The sequence below is a fragment of the Micromys minutus genome (assembly GCF_963924665.1).
Source record: "Micromys minutus genome assembly, chromosome: 2".
Classification (NCBI taxonomy): Eukaryota; Metazoa; Chordata; class Mammalia; order Rodentia; family Muridae; genus Micromys; species Micromys minutus.
The window spans coordinates 31,412,862-31,431,789 of record NC_137971.1 but is presented as its reverse complement, the minus strand read 5'-3'; the positions used below and the strand labels follow the sequence as shown (position 1 = coordinate 31,431,789).

Below are 18,928 nucleotides of genomic sequence, written 5' to 3'. Positions count from 1 at the left end.
ATTTTTCCTTTAAAAGTAGATGTAAATAGCAAGTCTTTAAAGTTCAAAAACAAAGAAGGTTACAGAATATAAAACCTTATTTTGCCATTGGAGAAGCAACTAGTTAGCATGGGCTATGTAAGACAAATGGTAAAGGCAGAGTTTGAGAGTCTGAGGCACACCGTGCTTTGGGATGGATTTCCCCCACCACTCATGGCTGTACATCACCCAGTCACAAGAGACAATGTGGGCGAGGAGTACATGTGGCCTCTGGTACCGAGGCTGTCTTCTCTGAGTCTTTAGCAAGGGGCAGCCCATTCAGGTGCATATTCAATGGTGTCTTTTGAGAGCTGACAGCCTGAAAGTAATGGGTATCCTTAAAGTGAGACTCTAAATTCCCTTTGAAAAGAAATTCCTGCTGGTCACCTGGTCCAGCAAACTGAGGGCAGATGGAAGAGGTGCAAGCATTTCTGAGAAGTCGGGTCTGAGCATTCAGTCCCACCTCCCACAGTCCGAGGGCCCCTACTGGCTCCATGGATTTGGTTGGCATTCTTCACACGGCTTGTGAGAGTATGAAAATAAGAGGTGACGGGTTATTCGAAGGCCACAAATGTACAGGAGAAGCCTGGGAGCCTTCAGCCTTCAGTATACACAGAGGAGAGCTGGCTTGGACAGCGGTCCACAGCGCTGAGCTGCAGGAATGTGGGATCTTCAGGACCACTGCGAATAGATTCCCCAAAGAGGCTTGAGGAAGCTGAAGGCAGATCGTACACTGGAAGAGAAAGAATTCAGGCAGTCAGTCCCGACAATCTGCAGCCTCAGCGGCGAGCCAGGGTATCGGTGCCACCTACGAGATCCTGGTGGGAGCTACAGAGGAAGTAACTGTGGCTTAGGTCTTCTAGGTGTGCCCTTCAGGAACAGGATGGGAGAAGGGTGAGCTTGCATGGAGTGCACTAAAGTGTGTGTTCACACAAAATATGCCCTTCTGGGAAGCAAAAGTGTTTTAGGGAGGAATGAGGATAACCTGAGAAAGGGGACAACAGCAGAGTCATGAGAGAGAATGGGACACTCAGACAGCAACGTAAGGAAAGAATATTCCCAAAGGAGACAGAGCAAAGGCAAAGGAGGGACAGGTAGAATCAGAGGGTGAGTTTACACCAGGGTAAGGGTAAAGGTAGGGAAGATCTGTCTGTGCAGGCAGTGTGGAGAACCTGACTAGGAAAAGTCCTGTGAGCCTCCATGCTGTGAGGGAAGAATGCTTGAGGGTTGACGAGACTGCACATCACTAAGATACAGGAGCGAGAATATGGCACAATTCATCACTTGGGTTAGCAAGCAGTGCCAAGAGATGAGAAGGCACACTGGGAGGCTTCCTGGAAAGAACTGTCATAGCCTAGGGGAGAAATGCTGCCCCCATGTGCAGGCTTGGGAAAAGCTGAGAGTCAGGGAGTGAGGTAAAGGTGGGAAGCATCTCAGGGGCAGTTCAAGTGGATTCTACATGGTCACTTCCAGACACAGGACAAGCAGGCGACCTCTCATCTTGTTGGCTATGTCACAGACACCCACCTGTGATGCCTGAGTGTGTTGAGAAGGCTCTGTGGAAAACATCAAAACCGGCTTGACCCATGGACGTGGGGACCAGACAGTCCTCAAAGGAAGGCACCATACTGCAGGAGCTGCTGGGTGGCACAGTTCTTTGGGAGTCAGAATAATGTGGGGGGCAGAATGTCTGCAGCTGGCCATAAAATCCTGAAAATAGAAACATTAAATGAGCCATTTCAGGGCAGAAACCATCCTACCCATAGAATGCCCTCAGTCATGTCTGCCATAAATACAAAGCCCAGCATAGACCTATCCATCCTTCCAGCACTTTCATCTCCTTGTGGTTTTAAATAGGTTGATGGTCCGCCACAGCTGGATGTACTGGAATCCATTTTACTATTACTGTTGCTGTTTCTTGCAGAAAAGGGGGAAACTGGAAGGGAGTAAGTAATGTAGTACAGAAATGAGGAGAGACATATCTCAATGCTGGAAAATCCCTCCAACCCTTTGATAACCCTGCCTCATCTCTCTCCCTTCACATCTGCTCCTAGTCAGTGGTGTTTTTCTTGCATCCCCGTGTGCTTCTTTTCTATGATTCTCTACACGCTCCTTGGTTCTCCACCTTTTGCTGTTCTCTCTTTGCTTTATGATAGTGTGTATCAATGGATTATTTCTTGAGTATGTAATATGCTCTCTGAAAGGTAGTAATGTAACCTTCATCCTACACTCCACCAACAGTGAGCTGAGGCTCTGCTGCTTTTCTGCTTCCTTGTGTGTTTCCTCCGCTGTAAGGTGTGAATGTCATTGTCTCATGGGACTATTGTGCACACTGACTGAATCACTAGATAAGGAAGCTCGTTTGTGATGTTTTTAAGTGCTTCAGAAATGCCAATCATTGTTGATATTATGATTCTGATTTTAATGAAGAGAGGGGGATTGGTAGAAGAAATGCCTTCTGGAGGCACTAGTAGATAGAGAACATAGAACCAGTTCATAGGACTTTAGAAGCCTGGTGTTTTTCATCATTAGAGATGTCTTTTCTTAAGACTAAAAAGATTCAGTGGAGACTCTCTCCGTGGGGAAAGGTGGTGCTCTCTGGTTCTTCTTACCCCACTTTAAATCATGGGAACTGGGTACAGTCTCCTCTGCTCATCTGGAACCCTAAGATACCTACCAAATGCATGGCTCACCTTGCCAACTCTACAGCTGTAAAGACTATTTAAAATATGCTCAACCACTGCCCAGTAAGACACAGACCCCTTTGTCTTGGAGCTTATGATATAAGCCAGAGGCAAAATGCAGTTTTATGCTCAGGGTACACTCACACTAAAGTATGGGCCCTTTATAAATGTACATTTCTATAGAGAATCCATAGAAAATATTCACATGAGGTTTGGGAGAAGGTAAATCATCCTCACAGCTTAGACTAAGACTACGTCTGTGGAAATTTCACAGATAAGCAGAAAGCAGAGAGAAACATAGGTAGTGACTTCTGTTTTTGACCCCCAGTGGCTTTTCTATGCTTTTAAACAAGACAGGCAGAGGCTCAAACAGATCACTCTCAAGGAAGTTGACCTCTAGGCTAACCAAAAGACCAAAATTAAATGACAGTAACATCTCATAATCTCTGTATTCTACTGGCTAAGACTTCTCCTGGGGCTGAAGTGGGACTAGAGACAAAATCAGTCTGCTTAATTTTATAGACATTAAGAAAAGTAGATTTCATTTTTCAGATCTTCAAGCGAACGCCCGACTATCTCCAACTACACCCACGGGTTTAATCTCTTGGACCGAGAAGTCACCCTGAAAGACTTTGCTGAAGCACATGCTTTGCCAAGAAGGCCGTCACAACACAAAGGATGACAATACCAGAGGCCAAATGGCCAAGTGTCAGAGAATGGCAGAGCATGGAGCATTGCACAGGCATAAACACACACATGCACATACATGCACACGCACACACATGCGTAGCTGAGCTGAGGTGTGCTAAAACAGTGCTCACCTGGATCCTAACCATACCACCCAGGGTCGCCTCTTTTTGAAAAAGGCAAGAAGGAAAACTGAGTATGTTTGCTTTCAATATGTCTGCTGGTGAAAGTCTAAGCATGGGCTAGAGATAGCAAAATACTGTACCTTCCATTGTCTTTTTGTTCTACTTCTGCTCAGATGTAAAGAGTGCTGACAAATTCCTGGGTTCAAATTTTCACAGAAATAGATACCAACGGCACAGTCTTGGTCTATGTGCCTTAACTTGTAAAATAGTGTTAATGGTACTCATGACACCACACTGAGTTACTATACAAGTTACAGAAGTTAACATTTATACAGCACATAATTACTTTCTCTGTATTTTAATAATTGTATATGTATTTGCAAAATAGTTAAAATTGTATGTAAAATCACTTTGCCATGAAAATACAGTTCACAAACATAAGTTTGGTTATAGAGTTGAATTTTGAAAAAGGCAAGGTGTCCTTCAACAACAACAACAACAAAGGTAAGAATGGATGTAACCACAGGCAGTAAATGCTAGTATGGAATTAAGACTGAAATATTGTTATTTAAAAAGTATATCACAAATTGAAGATAATGGGACATTATGGGCTCATTGGATCCCAGACACTGATGAAGATGTACCATGACTTCTTTGTTCCTCTCAGTGGGACCCTGAACAACAAGCCTAAGAGGTTTGAAAGAACCAGAAATTGGTTCTGTCAGTTTGGGTCATCCTTTTGACAGATCTTGACTCTGGGTCCCTCTAGTCACGGAAATGAAAAAGTACCATAGGTACATCAAGAAGAAATAATTACCATGGTCTACTGGAATGTAATGTCTCCTTACTGAGCACAACAGACATTTACTATCTATGGCTCCATGAAAGCTCTGTTCAAATTTGTCACCCATAAATCCCCTTGTATCACTCCTTAGTGTAACATTGCCCTTCTAAGATGGGAAGGCATTTTTTACTGAACACCCACAGCTCTCCACACGGGGACATCAATCACTCAGGTGCGACAACAGAGACACTCGCTGGCCTTTTTACGAAAATGAATTCATTCTTTTTTCCTATCTTCCTTCCTGTTTCTGAGAGGGAGCAGAAATGTCACATGCTTCAATCTTTATTCTGGTATTGCGATGTGTATAAGTTTAAAAGGTTTGTGATACAGCAAAATATACCCCAGTGATAATACCACAAAAGATTCTGGGCTTTATCTCCCACTTGGTACCCAAGGAAGGAGAGAACACAAAAGACTAGGATTCCTGCCTAGGAACCATGATTGATTTGAGAATATATCAAAACCCAGAATTTCCCTGTAAGCATGTTTAACTATTCTCATAGGTAGCCCAGGAGAGCAGGTGCGCCTTCATTAACGGCACCTCACTCCCTTTGGGTAGCTAGAACAGAGACACAAAATACACTGCTGTGCGTGGTTGTGGTCAGTCAACCCAAAGAGCTGCAGCAAGATCTCTTCCCGGTGCTACTTCCATAAAACTAACAAGATTAAAAACTTATTTCCATTAGGATCTTGTCACACATACAAACCTAGAGAGAGCCTAACTCACTTTCCAATGAATGCTTCCTGTATTCCAACGGATGAATTTAAAACAACAAATTTGGAAAGAACCCAACTTCTCAGACCCAAAGCAAAATGAGGCAAGATGTTAACATAGTTTGTGAGTATGAAACCTAAGAGTGATGGCAAGGTCAGTCAATCTGCCAGTCAGTAATGTTCATCAAGTCCTGGCCAGGTACTGCTGGAGAGACAAGGAAACAGAAGACAGTAGCTGTCCTTGAGGACTGAAATCAGACTTGGAGCAGAGATACACAAAGCAAGACAAATGCTAGCTAGCAGAGGAGCTTACAAACACCACCCCTCCCTTGTACAGGTTACCTCACCTTTTACCTAAATTGAAGTGTCTAAAAGGTCAAGGAGGCTTGTTCCTCACCCTAATCTCAATTTTGGTAAGTTTATTATTCTTTTTAATTATAAAAAGATTTGGCACTAATTATAATAAAATGTAGTCTGGTATAAACAATAAATGAAAAAAATTATCTTTATTTACATAGTTGCCAAGTGGCTATATATATGTCTTCACAATTTTGAATCACACACACACACACACACACACACAGAAACACACACAAGCGAGTTAGAGGTATGGGATATGTGTATGTGAAAACATCAAAATGAAATCAACTAGTTTGCAAGATGGCTAAAATTTATATATACACATATGTGTGTGTATATATATGTGCAAATGTATGTGTGTATATGTGTATATATGTGCGTATATATGTGTGTATGTGTATGTATATATATGAATATGATTACTGTACCCTATTTTATTACATGTGAATTTCTTCATGCATTACTATAGTCTGTTTTTAAAAGTCTTTTTTCATACTTTGTTGTGGAGGGTCCCATAGAGAAAGGGATTTCTAGGGCAGTGTTGCCTAGCAGGACCTTCCTTGAGGATGGTAGTTTGTCTGCATTGCCCAATATAAGAGTTACATGTGGTTATCAAGCATTCTACCGGGTTTTAATCCACATTTAAACAGTCACACATGGTTCACAGTACTACACAAGGCAGAGTAACTCTAGATCAATCCAGATTCCCAGGCTTAACCAGCAATGTTCCCAATTAAATTCTTGAAAAGAAAGAACGAAAAAAAAAAAAAAAAAAAAAAAAAAAAAAAAAAAAAAAAAAAAAAAACCAAAACCACAGAGTCATCTAAGGGTTGAAATAAAAACCAGATAAATTATTTCAGTCTCTTGGTCTTTCAGACTGCTACACCTTACTGTTTCTTGTACATTTCTCACTTCAGTCTTTCGGGAAGTCAAAAGCATAAATATGTAAGTGAAGGAACTCCCTGCTCCCAGGAAACTAAGTACTGAGATAGCCTCAGCTACCAGGCTGCTCGCCCTTTCTCTAGAGATCTTTCTATTCTGGAAAGCGACAGCAGCAGAGGGTAATTTGTGTGACATCGTTGTGTGCAGTATACTTTGGACTCACCGCACCGTGCACACGGGAGTGAGAACACTACAGGGAGGTGTTCTGTCTTTGAATCATGTGATGGTGAAGTAGGTACAGAGAAGGCTCCACCTACACACACATGTGTGTGGACAGAGTCAAACCAGACTGTACCTGGCAAAGGTACCAAGTCACATCATATACTCTGTGGCTAAACAGAGTTCTTGTGCTCCTTGATCGTGAGGCTAGGAACAGCTTCACGATCAAGGTGCTGGCTTGTTCAGACAAATGTTCTCATTTCCAGACAGAGAGGAGAATAGTTGTATACCTCAACTTTCTAACAGAAATTAAGAGGCAGTGGAGACACCGTTCTCTGAACTGCACCCAACAGAAGAACGAACAGCTAATCATAATGTTCTGACATGGTCCCTTTGTCTGACCTTGCTAAGGAGGAGGTCCTGCCCTGCTCTACTGAGGCTCGGTGCCAGTGAAGAGACAGACCCTGCTGCCAATAGTGCTGAGCGGCCTAATCCTGGATAGAAAACTTAGCAAAGGGAATGCCTTGTTGAAGCCCCTGTGTTTCAGTATTTTAAAAAGAAGGGGGGGGGGGCAGGGGAGAGAGGAAGACTGAGACTGGCTTTTAGAACCATTTGCTGATTTATTTACTTACTTATTTTACCGCAGACTGTAATTTTGTGGATTACTTTAGGTAGTGCTGAATTTTTGTCCTTAGTTATATATGTTCATTGCACACGTAGGGATATGGATGAACCCAAGTGATGGACTGAGGGAGCAGTTCTATCAGAGTTCCAGAGATAGGTGTACACGGAGGAAATACACCTTGGGTTTTTGTTGTTGTTTGGTTTTTTTTGGGTGGGGGGCACTTGAATTTTCTTTTTTTTTCTCTCCAGTACTCCAGGGGCTCTTTGTCGATTGCTCTGGAGATCTTTGATCTTCTGCCCTTGAGAAATATTCAGATGTCTCACTCTGGATATGGGGGGCATGTTTTGGTGGGTCCTACCCAAGTTAAATCTCATGGTCACTAATAGCAGATTGGGAATCTCCATGTACATCCGTGGTAAAACCACATTCTAGCTGATTCTATTTCTGTGATAAACAGCATGAACAAAAACAACATGGAGAGGGAAAGGAGTATTTAATCTTCTCCCAGGTAACAGTTCATTACTGAGGAAGGCAGGGCTGGAACTCTAGTAAAGACCACCCAGGACCACTGCTTGCTTGCTTGTTCACTCTGGCTTGCTTGGCTACCTTCTATTATATAAACTTGGGCCACTGACCCAGGGATAGCCACAGTGGACTATCAACTCAATTAGCAATCAATTCTCCTCCACCAACTAGCAATCAATGAAGAAAATGCACCACTGGTCATTCTGAGGCAGGGACTTCCTTAATTGGGTTCCCTCTTCCCAGGTGTCTCAAGTTTGTGTCAGGTTGACAATAACTAGCACAGGTCATCTTTGAACATTCATATTTTAATGGAAAACAAGAGAAAGAGATGAAAAGACAAGACAGAGAGACAGACGAGATGGGGGGGAAGGGAGGGAGAGAGGGAGGGAGGGATAGATGGATGGATGGACAGATAGGTAGATAAATCAATCGATCTTTGAATCTCCCATCTCTAACTTCCCTCATTTCTTTGTCCACTTCACAGCCATGATTCTCTTAGGAAGCAAGACCTTCCTCCTTTGAATACCTTTACATTACAGAGGCCAATGAGAAGAGGAAACTGATAGGCAAGCAGCCCCTCCCCCCAAAAACCCCACCATCTGTTTGTAGTTTGGAGGCAATGCATCATTATCCTGAGTCCACGCACTCCAGGGTTGCTCAGGGAGCAGCCTGGGGGACTACACATTCACTCTTTGCCAGATACCTGAATGTCAAGACACTTTAAAGACATCACACAGTCACTTGGGTGCTTCTTCTCTGGACCTAGGTAGCTGAAACAAATGGCATGACAGTAGAGGACAGCTTAAGTCCTTATGACTGGTATCTGGTTCATTTGATACCACGAGAATAAAACAGGAAACTCTTCCAACTATACTAGGATCTCTAATTAGCCAGACATTCAGAATTATTTATTAGTCTAGCCTTACCTTAATGCAAATGAGCAACTTTACTAAAATAGGTATTATATAACTGTCTACTAAGTCCGGGGTTCTCAGCAGTTCCTAAACACAGAAATTTCATTCAAGTTTTTTAATGCATTTTTTTAAGTGTAGGAGTCATGCCAAAAGATCTCTTCATAGATGGTCATGAGCCACCATATGGTTACTGGGAATTGAACTCAGGACCTCTGGAAGAACCACCAGTGCTCTTAACCTCTGAGCCTTCTCTCCAGCCCCAGAAATTTCCAAAGAATACTTTGCTTAGTGCTATACCATCCATTTGCTTCAGAGCCAAGCACTAACCTAGGGGTTTTACAATATAATCTTCATACTGACCACAGTGTTTCAAGTAAGTTGTATTGTTCCCAGCTTACTGAAAAAGAAACAGCCACATTAGAGTAATTTATGCCGGCCTTCGGAATCACCAAGTTTCTGAATCAAGATTCGAATCTTGGTCTACTTGCTGATGTAGTTAGTTCATGAGAAATGCTGGCGTCAGAGCACAGACCACGTGTGCCCAGGCTCCTTCTACTAAGGCTCATAAACACTGTTGACTTAGTGGCACACAGACCTTCAGCAATACAACAGAAGGATGTCAAAAAAATCAAGGTTTATTAATTTGCTTCTCTTTCCACAGAGGCCGTTCTGATTTCTATAGCACTTGGGCCAAGTTGTATGCATAGAACCTCTCAGGACAGGAAGCTAGAAAGATGGAAACTGTCCTGGATGCGAGGCATAGTGAGGGGACATATGGAGAATGAGGCCAGAGCTTCTCAAAGTGGATGCTGTAAGTGCTAGCTCCACTTAGCCATAACTGACATGCTCCTGGGCACCAAGGAAGACCCAGTGAAGCAGGAATGCTGGATGGAATGGAAACCAGTACTTAATGAGAGGTATCTTACTTGTCATTTGGAAAGCTCTAAGACCAGCATGGAATGATTTTTCAAAACATTTGAGATCACAATAATTCCAAGGGCCTGGATTCCACTTGAAATGGGAAAAGAGAGTTCTTCAGCGGGGCATCTTCTTTCCTTGAGCCAGACCATGTTTTCTGCTGGACCTCAGTGCTGAGAGTGACCTCGAATTGCATGACCAGGAGGCATCAGGTGGAGCCTTTGCCTGGCTCCTTCCTCTAGTGTTTTTGGTGAGTCGGTTTTGGCCACGGTGAAAGTATGGGACCTTATCAGAATGAGGCACAGTCTTCTCTGACTGCTGTCTTTCTAATAATCCTGTGACTTAGATTCCTATTGTCAAGCTGCAAACACAGCCCCAAATTACACCTGCTTTACTACTAGATGACTTGTTTCTCTGCAACCCAATCTGTGCATATAAAATCTCCAGTGCTTTGATCCAGTGTAAGATGGAATCTTCGCTCACAGTAAAGAGCACAGAAAACTGTCTCTGTGGGTCTGAGGTAAGCGAGTGACAGTCCTTCCGAAACCTCACAAATGTCCCTGTATCCCAGGATCCTCCTCATTGTCTTCCACTGGCTGCCAGAGAATTTGACTCTGTGTACTCTCAAAACCCATGGGTGCTGACTGCCAGTGAGTATGACCCACCTGGCATCTGCCATCCCTGTGCCACCCTTTGCTCTTAGCCAACATCTTCCCACTGCCACTTTGGGAATGAGTCCACAGTTGACAGAGACCTTCCTCTCTTAAGCCTGTCCCACTGCAAACCACACGGATCCCTGATGTGCGCTTTCTATTTGTCAATGTTAAGGGATCGTGAGCCACAGTTCTTCAGTTTTTCTTCTAAACTATAAACTATTTATCACGCATACAAAAGAAAATGGCAGTTAAAATTCAAGTATCACAGATTGCTATTGACATGTCCCTCCTTATGGGGTTCAGCAGAGCCCTTAGAATAGAGTTATAAGAAAGAAAATATTTATTTTCTTCTTCAAAACTATTCACAAGAGACCAGATTTCAGGAGTTTCTGTATAAGGAAGGATATTTCCTTCTGAAAACCTATTATTACTTCCTCCAAATAACGAAAAACCACTTTATCTAGAACATTTACCACAGGCACTTTTAAATTTTGTGATGGATACATCACAACAGCCAATGGAATTGGGGGAAAGTTCTAGGTATTTCCTTTTCTTCAATAAACTTTTGAGATTCTTGAAACTCAATTTCCAATTAAGAAACACACACATGCATACACAAAAACAAAAGACACAGCTTGGCTGACGGGGGCATGAGCAGGCAGGCAGCTGAAAAGACACAGGAGCCCAAGTCACCTTTTCTGTCACTGATTCCCTATTATTAAAACTTCCCTTCGTGATCAGCAGTGACACGAAAAGATGTTCTGTCATGCTGCTAAGTAAAGGAAAAATTAAAGCAAGCTACCTAGCTCTGCTGTACAAACTGATGGCCATTAAAATAATGTCTCTTGGTGAGCAACAGGAGTTCGACATCTGCAGCTAAGATGCAAACCTGCGAGTCTTGGGAAGACATCCATAGCGACAACCATCTACTCCCAGAGTGTAGACACAGTAGCCCAGAAAGTTCTCTCCGGAAACATTTCCTGAGAAAGTCTGTAAGGAGTCGGTGTACTGATGCAAACATATAAGCATACGTGTACGTGAATTAAAGGAACGTGCCGGAGAAGCAGATCTAGAAAGGCCTATTAATAAACAGGAGTTCAAAAGATGATGGCGCACAGAATGTGTTTGACGATCATAAAAGTTGATTGTTGAGGCACAAGTTTGCCAAGACCATCTCTTCCAGTCTCCTCCTCTTCTCTCCCTATTCATTCACATTTATTTAAAAACATCTGTTAGGCATTTACTCTACACAAAGGACCATGGGAAGATATGTTCTCTGCCTTGTACAAACTTGATGGGATTTAGTGATTTGGTCATGCTAGTATTCTTACTGACCAGACACAGTATGGTAATCTGGTAGGTTTAATCTATGTGGTCAGTTGTGTGCTCACACACACTTGGGTGTGCCAGTGCTTCAAGTATTCTTGTCACAGATGAAGGCTCCTGTTTGGTTTTATAATCTGCCAGTCAGGCGGCATTTCTTACTCAAGATGTCCACCTTACATCTTTCCCCTTCAAATCCGTGATGTTGAAACGGTGACTGGGCCCCCCCCCACACACCTAAATTTAACTTTTGTTTTTGTAGAATTAGCACGCTGTCAGAATTTATCAAGTACTACTTATGTAAAACTGTGCTTGGAGTAGCTGTGTAGTAATTAAGTATATCAGAGTAATTAAGAATTCCTGTGACTCTAATTATCAATCCTTAGTACTCTACAGGCCTTAATATCAGAGCTGATGCTGAAAAGGACCTGTGATTACGGTTGCTGGCAACATCAGAACAGCATTAAGGAGACTCACTAGCTCATTTCTTTTCTAGAGATGTAGCAAGTTTCTCAGGGAAGTTGATGACATTTGGTTTCTAATCATTTTTGTGTGTCTTCCTGGGATTTCAGAGTTATGACATGCTCACACTCAACTTAAGCAATGCAATCTCTGGACTTTATTCTTTTGCAACCTCACACGTGCAGTTGCGACTTGCCCATGAAGGGGGAGTATGTTTACTTGTCTTTTTAAAAATGCACCGAAAGTTAACCTTTAAGGATTTCACATTCTAAATTTCCGGCAATGAGATCAGTCATGGCAGCAACGCAAAAGAGCCCTTCTTAGAAAGTGCTGCTGTGTAGTTGCGGTCAGTAATCAGCCAGGGAAGGAGAGATGCCCCGAACTCCTGCCTGCCACAGAATTCTCATTTACAAGAAGTACTGCGATTTCCAGGGCTGGAAAGATACGTTGGTCAGAACAATCTGTTCACAATGCGCTTTGTTCTTTGAGGCCTGTTGGTTGCTGGACACCCTTTGTTCCCCATGCACTCAATCTGAACTGGGTTGACAAGCTTACAGCTTCATACTGAGATAGGAAAATGCCACCGTTGTCTGGACACTGTCTGGCTTGCATTTTTGGGGGGCCCCCACAGACAGGGCATATTTTAAATTATGAAAAAGACAGCTCATAAACCCCAGGGGCTGTGACCAAAAGCAAAGGCCCCCACTTCCCACTGCTACGGTGCTGGCATTAAATAGCCTCATGGTGTTTTCCTAATGAAACCAAATAACTGGACCATGGATGATGGGATGCTGGCAACTGGAAACTCCAAATGAGCGGAAGGTAAGAAGGAGCAGAGGAAGCCTGAGAGGTGCCCAGGAGGTTGTAAGGGATGGGCAAGAATCTGGGGAGGGCCCTTCAAATAGTGATGGTTTTACAAGAGGCAGAATAAATATATCCCTGTGCCAGCTAGGGAAGAACTGCCCATTTTACAGATTAGAAAAGCACTGGAGAGAATGTGAAGCAGATTTCCTCTCTCTCTCTCTCTGTGTGTGTGTGTGTGTGTGTGTGTGTGTGTGTGTGTGCGCTCGTGTGTGTGTGTGTGTGTGTGTGTGTGTGTGTGTGTGTGTGTGCTCGAGTGTGTGTGTTTTCGTGCACACATGTGTCCCATGAACCCAGCTTGGGCTACATTTGTTCTCTGTCTCCTTCTCTTCCTGAAGTGAACATAAGATGTAGAACATCAGCATACCTGAGGGGACCATGATGATGGGGAAGCGCCCCCTTTAAGGTAACCAAGTAGAAGACGGTACAAGAGGACACAATGGCTCAACTAAACTATCTCTTTACCCAGCATGCTCTTGCATAGGCCATCTTGTCATATAACAAGGGTGGACTTGTGCCCAGCTATTGCTACTATACCACTATACATAAACACTGGATGGAAGCTCATATCCTGTACAAAGGCTTATGTGAAACAGCTGGGTCTTCAGGAAACCTGTTCTGACCAGCATACTCCAATCCAGGAACCAGTGGTAACACACCATACAAGAGGAAGTTGTGTGGACAATTCAGTGTGACTGTAGGTTTCTGAGTGGTAATCAAAAATCCACAAAACATGGGCAGAGTACATAGCTCATTTAGTATATTTGCAATAAATAATGAGGATCCAAATGTGGATTCTTGGTATCCAAATTTTTAAAATACAGGTGCTGCTGTGCACATCTGTAATCACATGTGTTATAGGGTATAGAATGGTTGGATCCCCAGAAATGATCAGCTGGCTAGTCTAGCCAATTGTGAGCACTGGATCTTGTGAAACTCCCGGTTTCAAAAGGTAGTGTGAAAGGTAACCCTCTAGCTTCTACGTGCACATGTACCCACAAACACATATGCACACACCCACAGAAACAGAAACACATCCATATACTACACAGATTCACACAGACATGGGCATGTTCTCCCCCCCACCTCTCTCTCTCTCTCTCTCTCTCTCTCTCTCTCTCTCTCTCTCTCTCTCTCTCTCTCTCTCTCTCTCACACACACACACACACACACACACACTCACGAGGGAAAACCACAAATCAGTAGAACACATACTCTCAGGAACTCTGTGTCTAGTGTATGAAAGGGAGAGGCAGAGGCACTTATGTGCACTTCTCTTGAGCAGGAAGCCCCAGGGGTTGTGCTCATCTCTAATTTTATTAAGAAAGCACAGGGAGGGCTTCAATGTGCTGCAGCACCCATTTTTGTGTGTCTTCCATTCCTTCTTTGTGATTCCACCCCTTTCTTCAGAACAATTGTGAACACACATAATTCACATGAATTCTCTATCATTCCTCCAATTTCCCAGCTGAATCGGAGAGATGAGAATCCCCTTCCAATCGCCTGTTTGAGAAATCTAGTGCCATCTAGTTCTGATAGCGAGGAGCTTGATTTTTCTGCCTATCTTTGACTACCCTCTGCACAGGGTGACTGCACTGTGATACATTGCTCTTTTCTGAGCCCACCTTGATCTCCCGAACCCTCTTTTCTACTTTGGGCTTAACCTGTGCAGCCTGCAGGATGCCAGCTCCCAGTGTCCCTCTTCCCTGCATGCTCCACCCTGACATTTATGTCCTTTCTTGTGCCCTCCCCAGGAGAGAATGGCATTACCCCATACCTGCCCTGTGAATTATTCATCTTCAAGCTCCAAACCCTCTGAGAATATCTTCCCTACAATGCATCACGTTACTTCCCCCTTTCAAGCACTGCAGTATGGCAGCCATTAAATGGCATTCTCGTTGCCTAGTACTTAGAGAGTGACCAACAAACACCCGATGGACTGGCCTTGGCCTCTTCGTGATGCGTCCAGAAGCAGGAAGACTGTGAAAATGCTCTTCTAAAAATTCCCATGGCATGTGAACAAGGAGCAATGAATAGGGCATTTAAAAAGAAATTATCCATTAGCACCATAACAAAATGTACAAATATCAACTCTCAGGCAACTAATCCAGGCAAAATTCTGAAGCTTGCCTGGGCAAGAGAATTCTCCTAACAAGAGAAAAGAACAGGCTTACATGATTGGAAAGTGTCCTTATGTTGACATCTAAAAGAAAAGCTCAAATGTCCCGAGAAGTTGCCTTAGAGATATCTCCCAAACAGAGACTAGAAAATTCTATCAACATTCAAACATTAAGAAGAAAGGACACCTTATCCTCTTTATGAATAAAGGCAATCTGAATAGATGGAGTGAATGCTCAATCAATAAAACCCTGGCGAGAAAACATGAAAGGATGTTGGTGTTAATCCTTACAAGGTGTACCCTTTACCTCTAATAAAAACACAAGTTAAGCACATAATGTCTAAGCTCAGTATCAATTAGTGGATGATTGACAAGGCTCAGAGGACCGCCTCCTGCTGCTTCATCAGCAATACTAAAGCCCCCCGAATTCAGACCTTCTAAGTTTCACATAAGACAATCACATTAAGGAGTTCCATGGCATCCCCAAGGACAGCTGTAAACTCCCGTTCCATTTGGTGCGCCTTTGACCTGGAATCACACTGATGACGAATTCAGTTTGGAAACAGAGACCTCTCGATAAGCCCACGTAGCTTGCCAAGGGAGTGGTGCCCAGAAATTTCATATTCTTATGTCTCAGTTCCCATCTGAATAGATGCAGAAGTGACATCTCTCCCTGACCTCTACACCTGCTGCAGGTCTGACAGAGCAGGTGGGTTCATGATGATCTTTGAAGCCATGAACAGAGGCACAGACTCACAGAGGTCACTGGGTTAGGAATGCTGACACCATTTGTGGCTTAAAAAAATGTTTTAGTAGAGGGCAGAGTTCGTGTCAGTAGGAAGACATGCAACTCCATCCAGTAAATGTGAGACACTAAGGGGGATAGCTTCAGCTCATACATAGACCCAGGTAAGAAGGCCCACTTTCCCTTAAAAAGCAGCATATACATTTTGTCCTTATCCAAGGACTGGTTGGTAAGGAATGCTTGCACCTAAAAGTTTCGAAGACTTTTCTCTCTCTCAGAAACTTGTTCAGAGAAGGAACAGGCTTCACCGTATGTGTCCCTAACCCTCCACAGGTGCCTAAGACATGGGCAGTTCCTTTGAAATCTCATCACAGTAGCTACTTGGCTATTCTCCTGGAGCAAGCCATGAATTCTCATTCTCTCTGCTTCCTGGACCTAATCCTGGCTGATAGTATCTGTTTCACACTGGCTATGGAAGTTTCTAACAGTTACGAAAGTAGAAGTTGTCTTTTTCTAAAGCCCAACATTTTCAAGCTGAAAATGTACTCATTGTTTACCTTTCAAAGGAGAAATATAGAGAGAGGGTATTTTTACAAACTAACAGAGAGAATGCTCTCTGAGTCCTCTTGGTTTATTATTGATTTGCCAAATGAGAAGGTGCCAATTACTTATCCAGTGCTTATTTTGCATCGAGTACTGTGCTTAGCCTGGAGCTACAAACATGATCCTTGTTCTCAGAGCCTAATAAAGAAAGGGGAGGAGAAGGAAGCGAGGAACTAAGGCCCACGCCCAGCCTGTGCCTGTTGCTCCTCTTATCAGCCACTCGCTACAGTGACCCATGGGAGTCCAGAGATGTCCACCTCAGAGTCTGTGACCCCAGGTATAAAACCCTGCACATGCACACAGAGGTTAGAGTCCACAGGTTTCCCATACAAACTGACCTCCTTCATAACCCTCTTGGAAATTTCCGTTGCAAAATAAGGTTCACAGAGGCAAGTCTCAGCCAATTAAAAATAATCGACATTTTTGCTAAATTTCTCTCTGGTTATTTTATTTATTTTTTTCACACACAGGTTGAGTTGCAACGTTCTAAAGAACTTTTAAATTTTTTCACAGCTGTAAGCAAAGCAGGATATACTCCATTTGACTGGACCTATGAAACAGCCGACCATGACTGTGAATTGCTTAATTAGTCTATATGGCACCAGAAGGAGAGATTGGTATCACTACAGGATGCCACTGACTGAGAAATATGCCCAGGTTTCAGCCACATTAAGATTCGGACATTAAAACTGTGTTTCATAGAGGTGACCTACTGTGACGACCTTGACTTCAACAGAGCCATGGACATACTGCCAAACCTCCCTCCCAGAGAGGTGCTAGTCACTTTCCAGATCGAAGCCTTGGGTCTCCTCCCTCCATCGAAGACACTTCGTGACTGCCCGGGAAGAGAGCTTCTTTTCCCGTTTTTTTACAGACCTCACCCCGTGCACCTGTAGCAGGAACTTAAAAAAACATTTCCTGACGTGATAAATGTCTGAGAAGGTGTTTGTCAGAGAAAAGTAAAAAATACCACTAAACTGAAAACTCTAAGCTTTGTTGGGAAACTGTGGACAAGCAGGGAAAAGGGGGAAACAGAAGGAGTTTTGGCCCAGAGCCAGTGACCCTGGCTTCTCAATGTGTACCCTTGCTAGAGAGGAACTCTAGCATTTTCTTGCCCCTCCTTACTGCTCAGGACTTTGTTTTAACGCTTGATCAAATTTAATACAATACTGTTGGAGTCTAACATCTAAGAACCTTGTTTATACTCAGAGCAAACACTATCTTGGAACACCATCCATTAATTCCAAGTAATAGCCCATATAAATATATGGTATTGATGGGGATGACTCACTTCTAGAATCATCTGGAGTCTAAACGTATAGTATCATTTCTGCTTATGTAGAATTCTGACATCAGGAAGCAAAACATTTGGCAGTTAGGGTCTGTATGGCTTGGCATTTCAGTTTTCTGTGGAGGTCCACTAGGGTATGTGCTTGAACAGGAAAAAGGTGCTTGATTAAAGAAAAGAAACTGAAAGCAGACTCGGCCCTCAAGCATGGTCCTTTCTGAACCTAAGACTGACACAGAATGTGAGCCACTGTGATTTCTCTTTCCTTATGTTCTTTTCTCCCTGAGACATGAAGAATTGTGTTGGGTTCCCTAAGAGATATGATGACAGGTCAGACAACTCTGGCCTCAGAAACTAGGTTATATGTCACTAAAGATGACATGCTTTGTTCAGATGAGCTACAGGTTAGAAAGAATGAAAGTTCTACCAGAGAAGCACAAATGTGAAGCATGAAGTTCGGGGGCAGGGGAGGTGTCACACAGGGAACCAGGGAAAGCTTTGACCTGGCTTATGGATGAAGCCAGCAGACATGGACAGTGATATTCCAGGGGCTTCCTTCTGAAGTCTTCTGATCATTCAGGAGCAGGATGATATTGCTACAGGCTACTCTTGAGGTGTCACAACACTGGAACATGAATGACTGCGTTGGTCTGGCAACTGTAGGTGTCACAGTCAGGTCAGCTGAGAAAACTACTATGGAATTTCATCTTAAGTCTGATGTAAAACAGAACAGCTGAGAACGCACATCTGGTCCCTAGGGCACCTGACTGAAAGCAACAACAAAACATGGCTTTTCCAGACTCCAAGGGCCTGCCAGCTCCTGCTTACCGTGGACATGGATGCCGTTTGACTGAAAAGAAGAGTTGGTTTCTGGCTGGTAGGGCTTCAGGATGGAGCCTGCTGGCTGCTGGCTGTGAGGAGCCTGTGCTCTCTGTAGCAGTGAGGAAGGAGCTGGAACTCTTCCTGGGCTGATGTGGTGAGGAGATGGAGTCGGAGGTGCAAACCTGGGAAAAAGATTACAACATGCAGCATGACCAACTCTTCAAAGCCTTCTAAGTCCCCACGTTGGCCCTGCACAAATTTGACAATATGCTATTTCAAAAGCCCTTCCTAACCCTCCTCTCTCCTGTCCAACCACGGAGTGCTTCTCTGACACACAGAGGGAAGAAAAGACACCAACAAAGAAAACCTTAGTCACAGTTTGGGTTTGTCAAGCTTCTTAAACTACATTTCAAATCCTCTGGGTTTTGTGAAATTCAAAGCACATCTTTTGCCAGGCCCTTTCCTTGCTAATTTTAAAACCGGTTCACATTTTAGAGGAAATTCGATTCATATGTTTCTGAGTCATTTACACTT

General features: G+C 43.4%; 1 protein-coding gene across 1 annotated transcript in view; it reads right to left on the bottom strand.

Annotated features, from left to right (window-relative positions):
* Window positions 1-614: 614 nt before the first annotated feature.
* Window positions 615-18,928, bottom strand: part of GLIS3 (GLIS family zinc finger 3) — a gene marked incomplete at both ends in the record, with an annotated part of 400,740 nt that continues 382,426 nt past the window's right edge. The window contains 3 exons of the mRNA XM_080912067.1: window positions 615-751; window positions 1,546-1,728; window positions 18,401-18,576. Coding sequence (XP_080768193.1) covers window positions 615-751; window positions 1,546-1,728; window positions 18,401-18,576 — 496 coding nt within the window. The remainder of the gene's footprint in view (window positions 752-1,545; window positions 1,729-18,400; window positions 18,577-18,928) is intronic.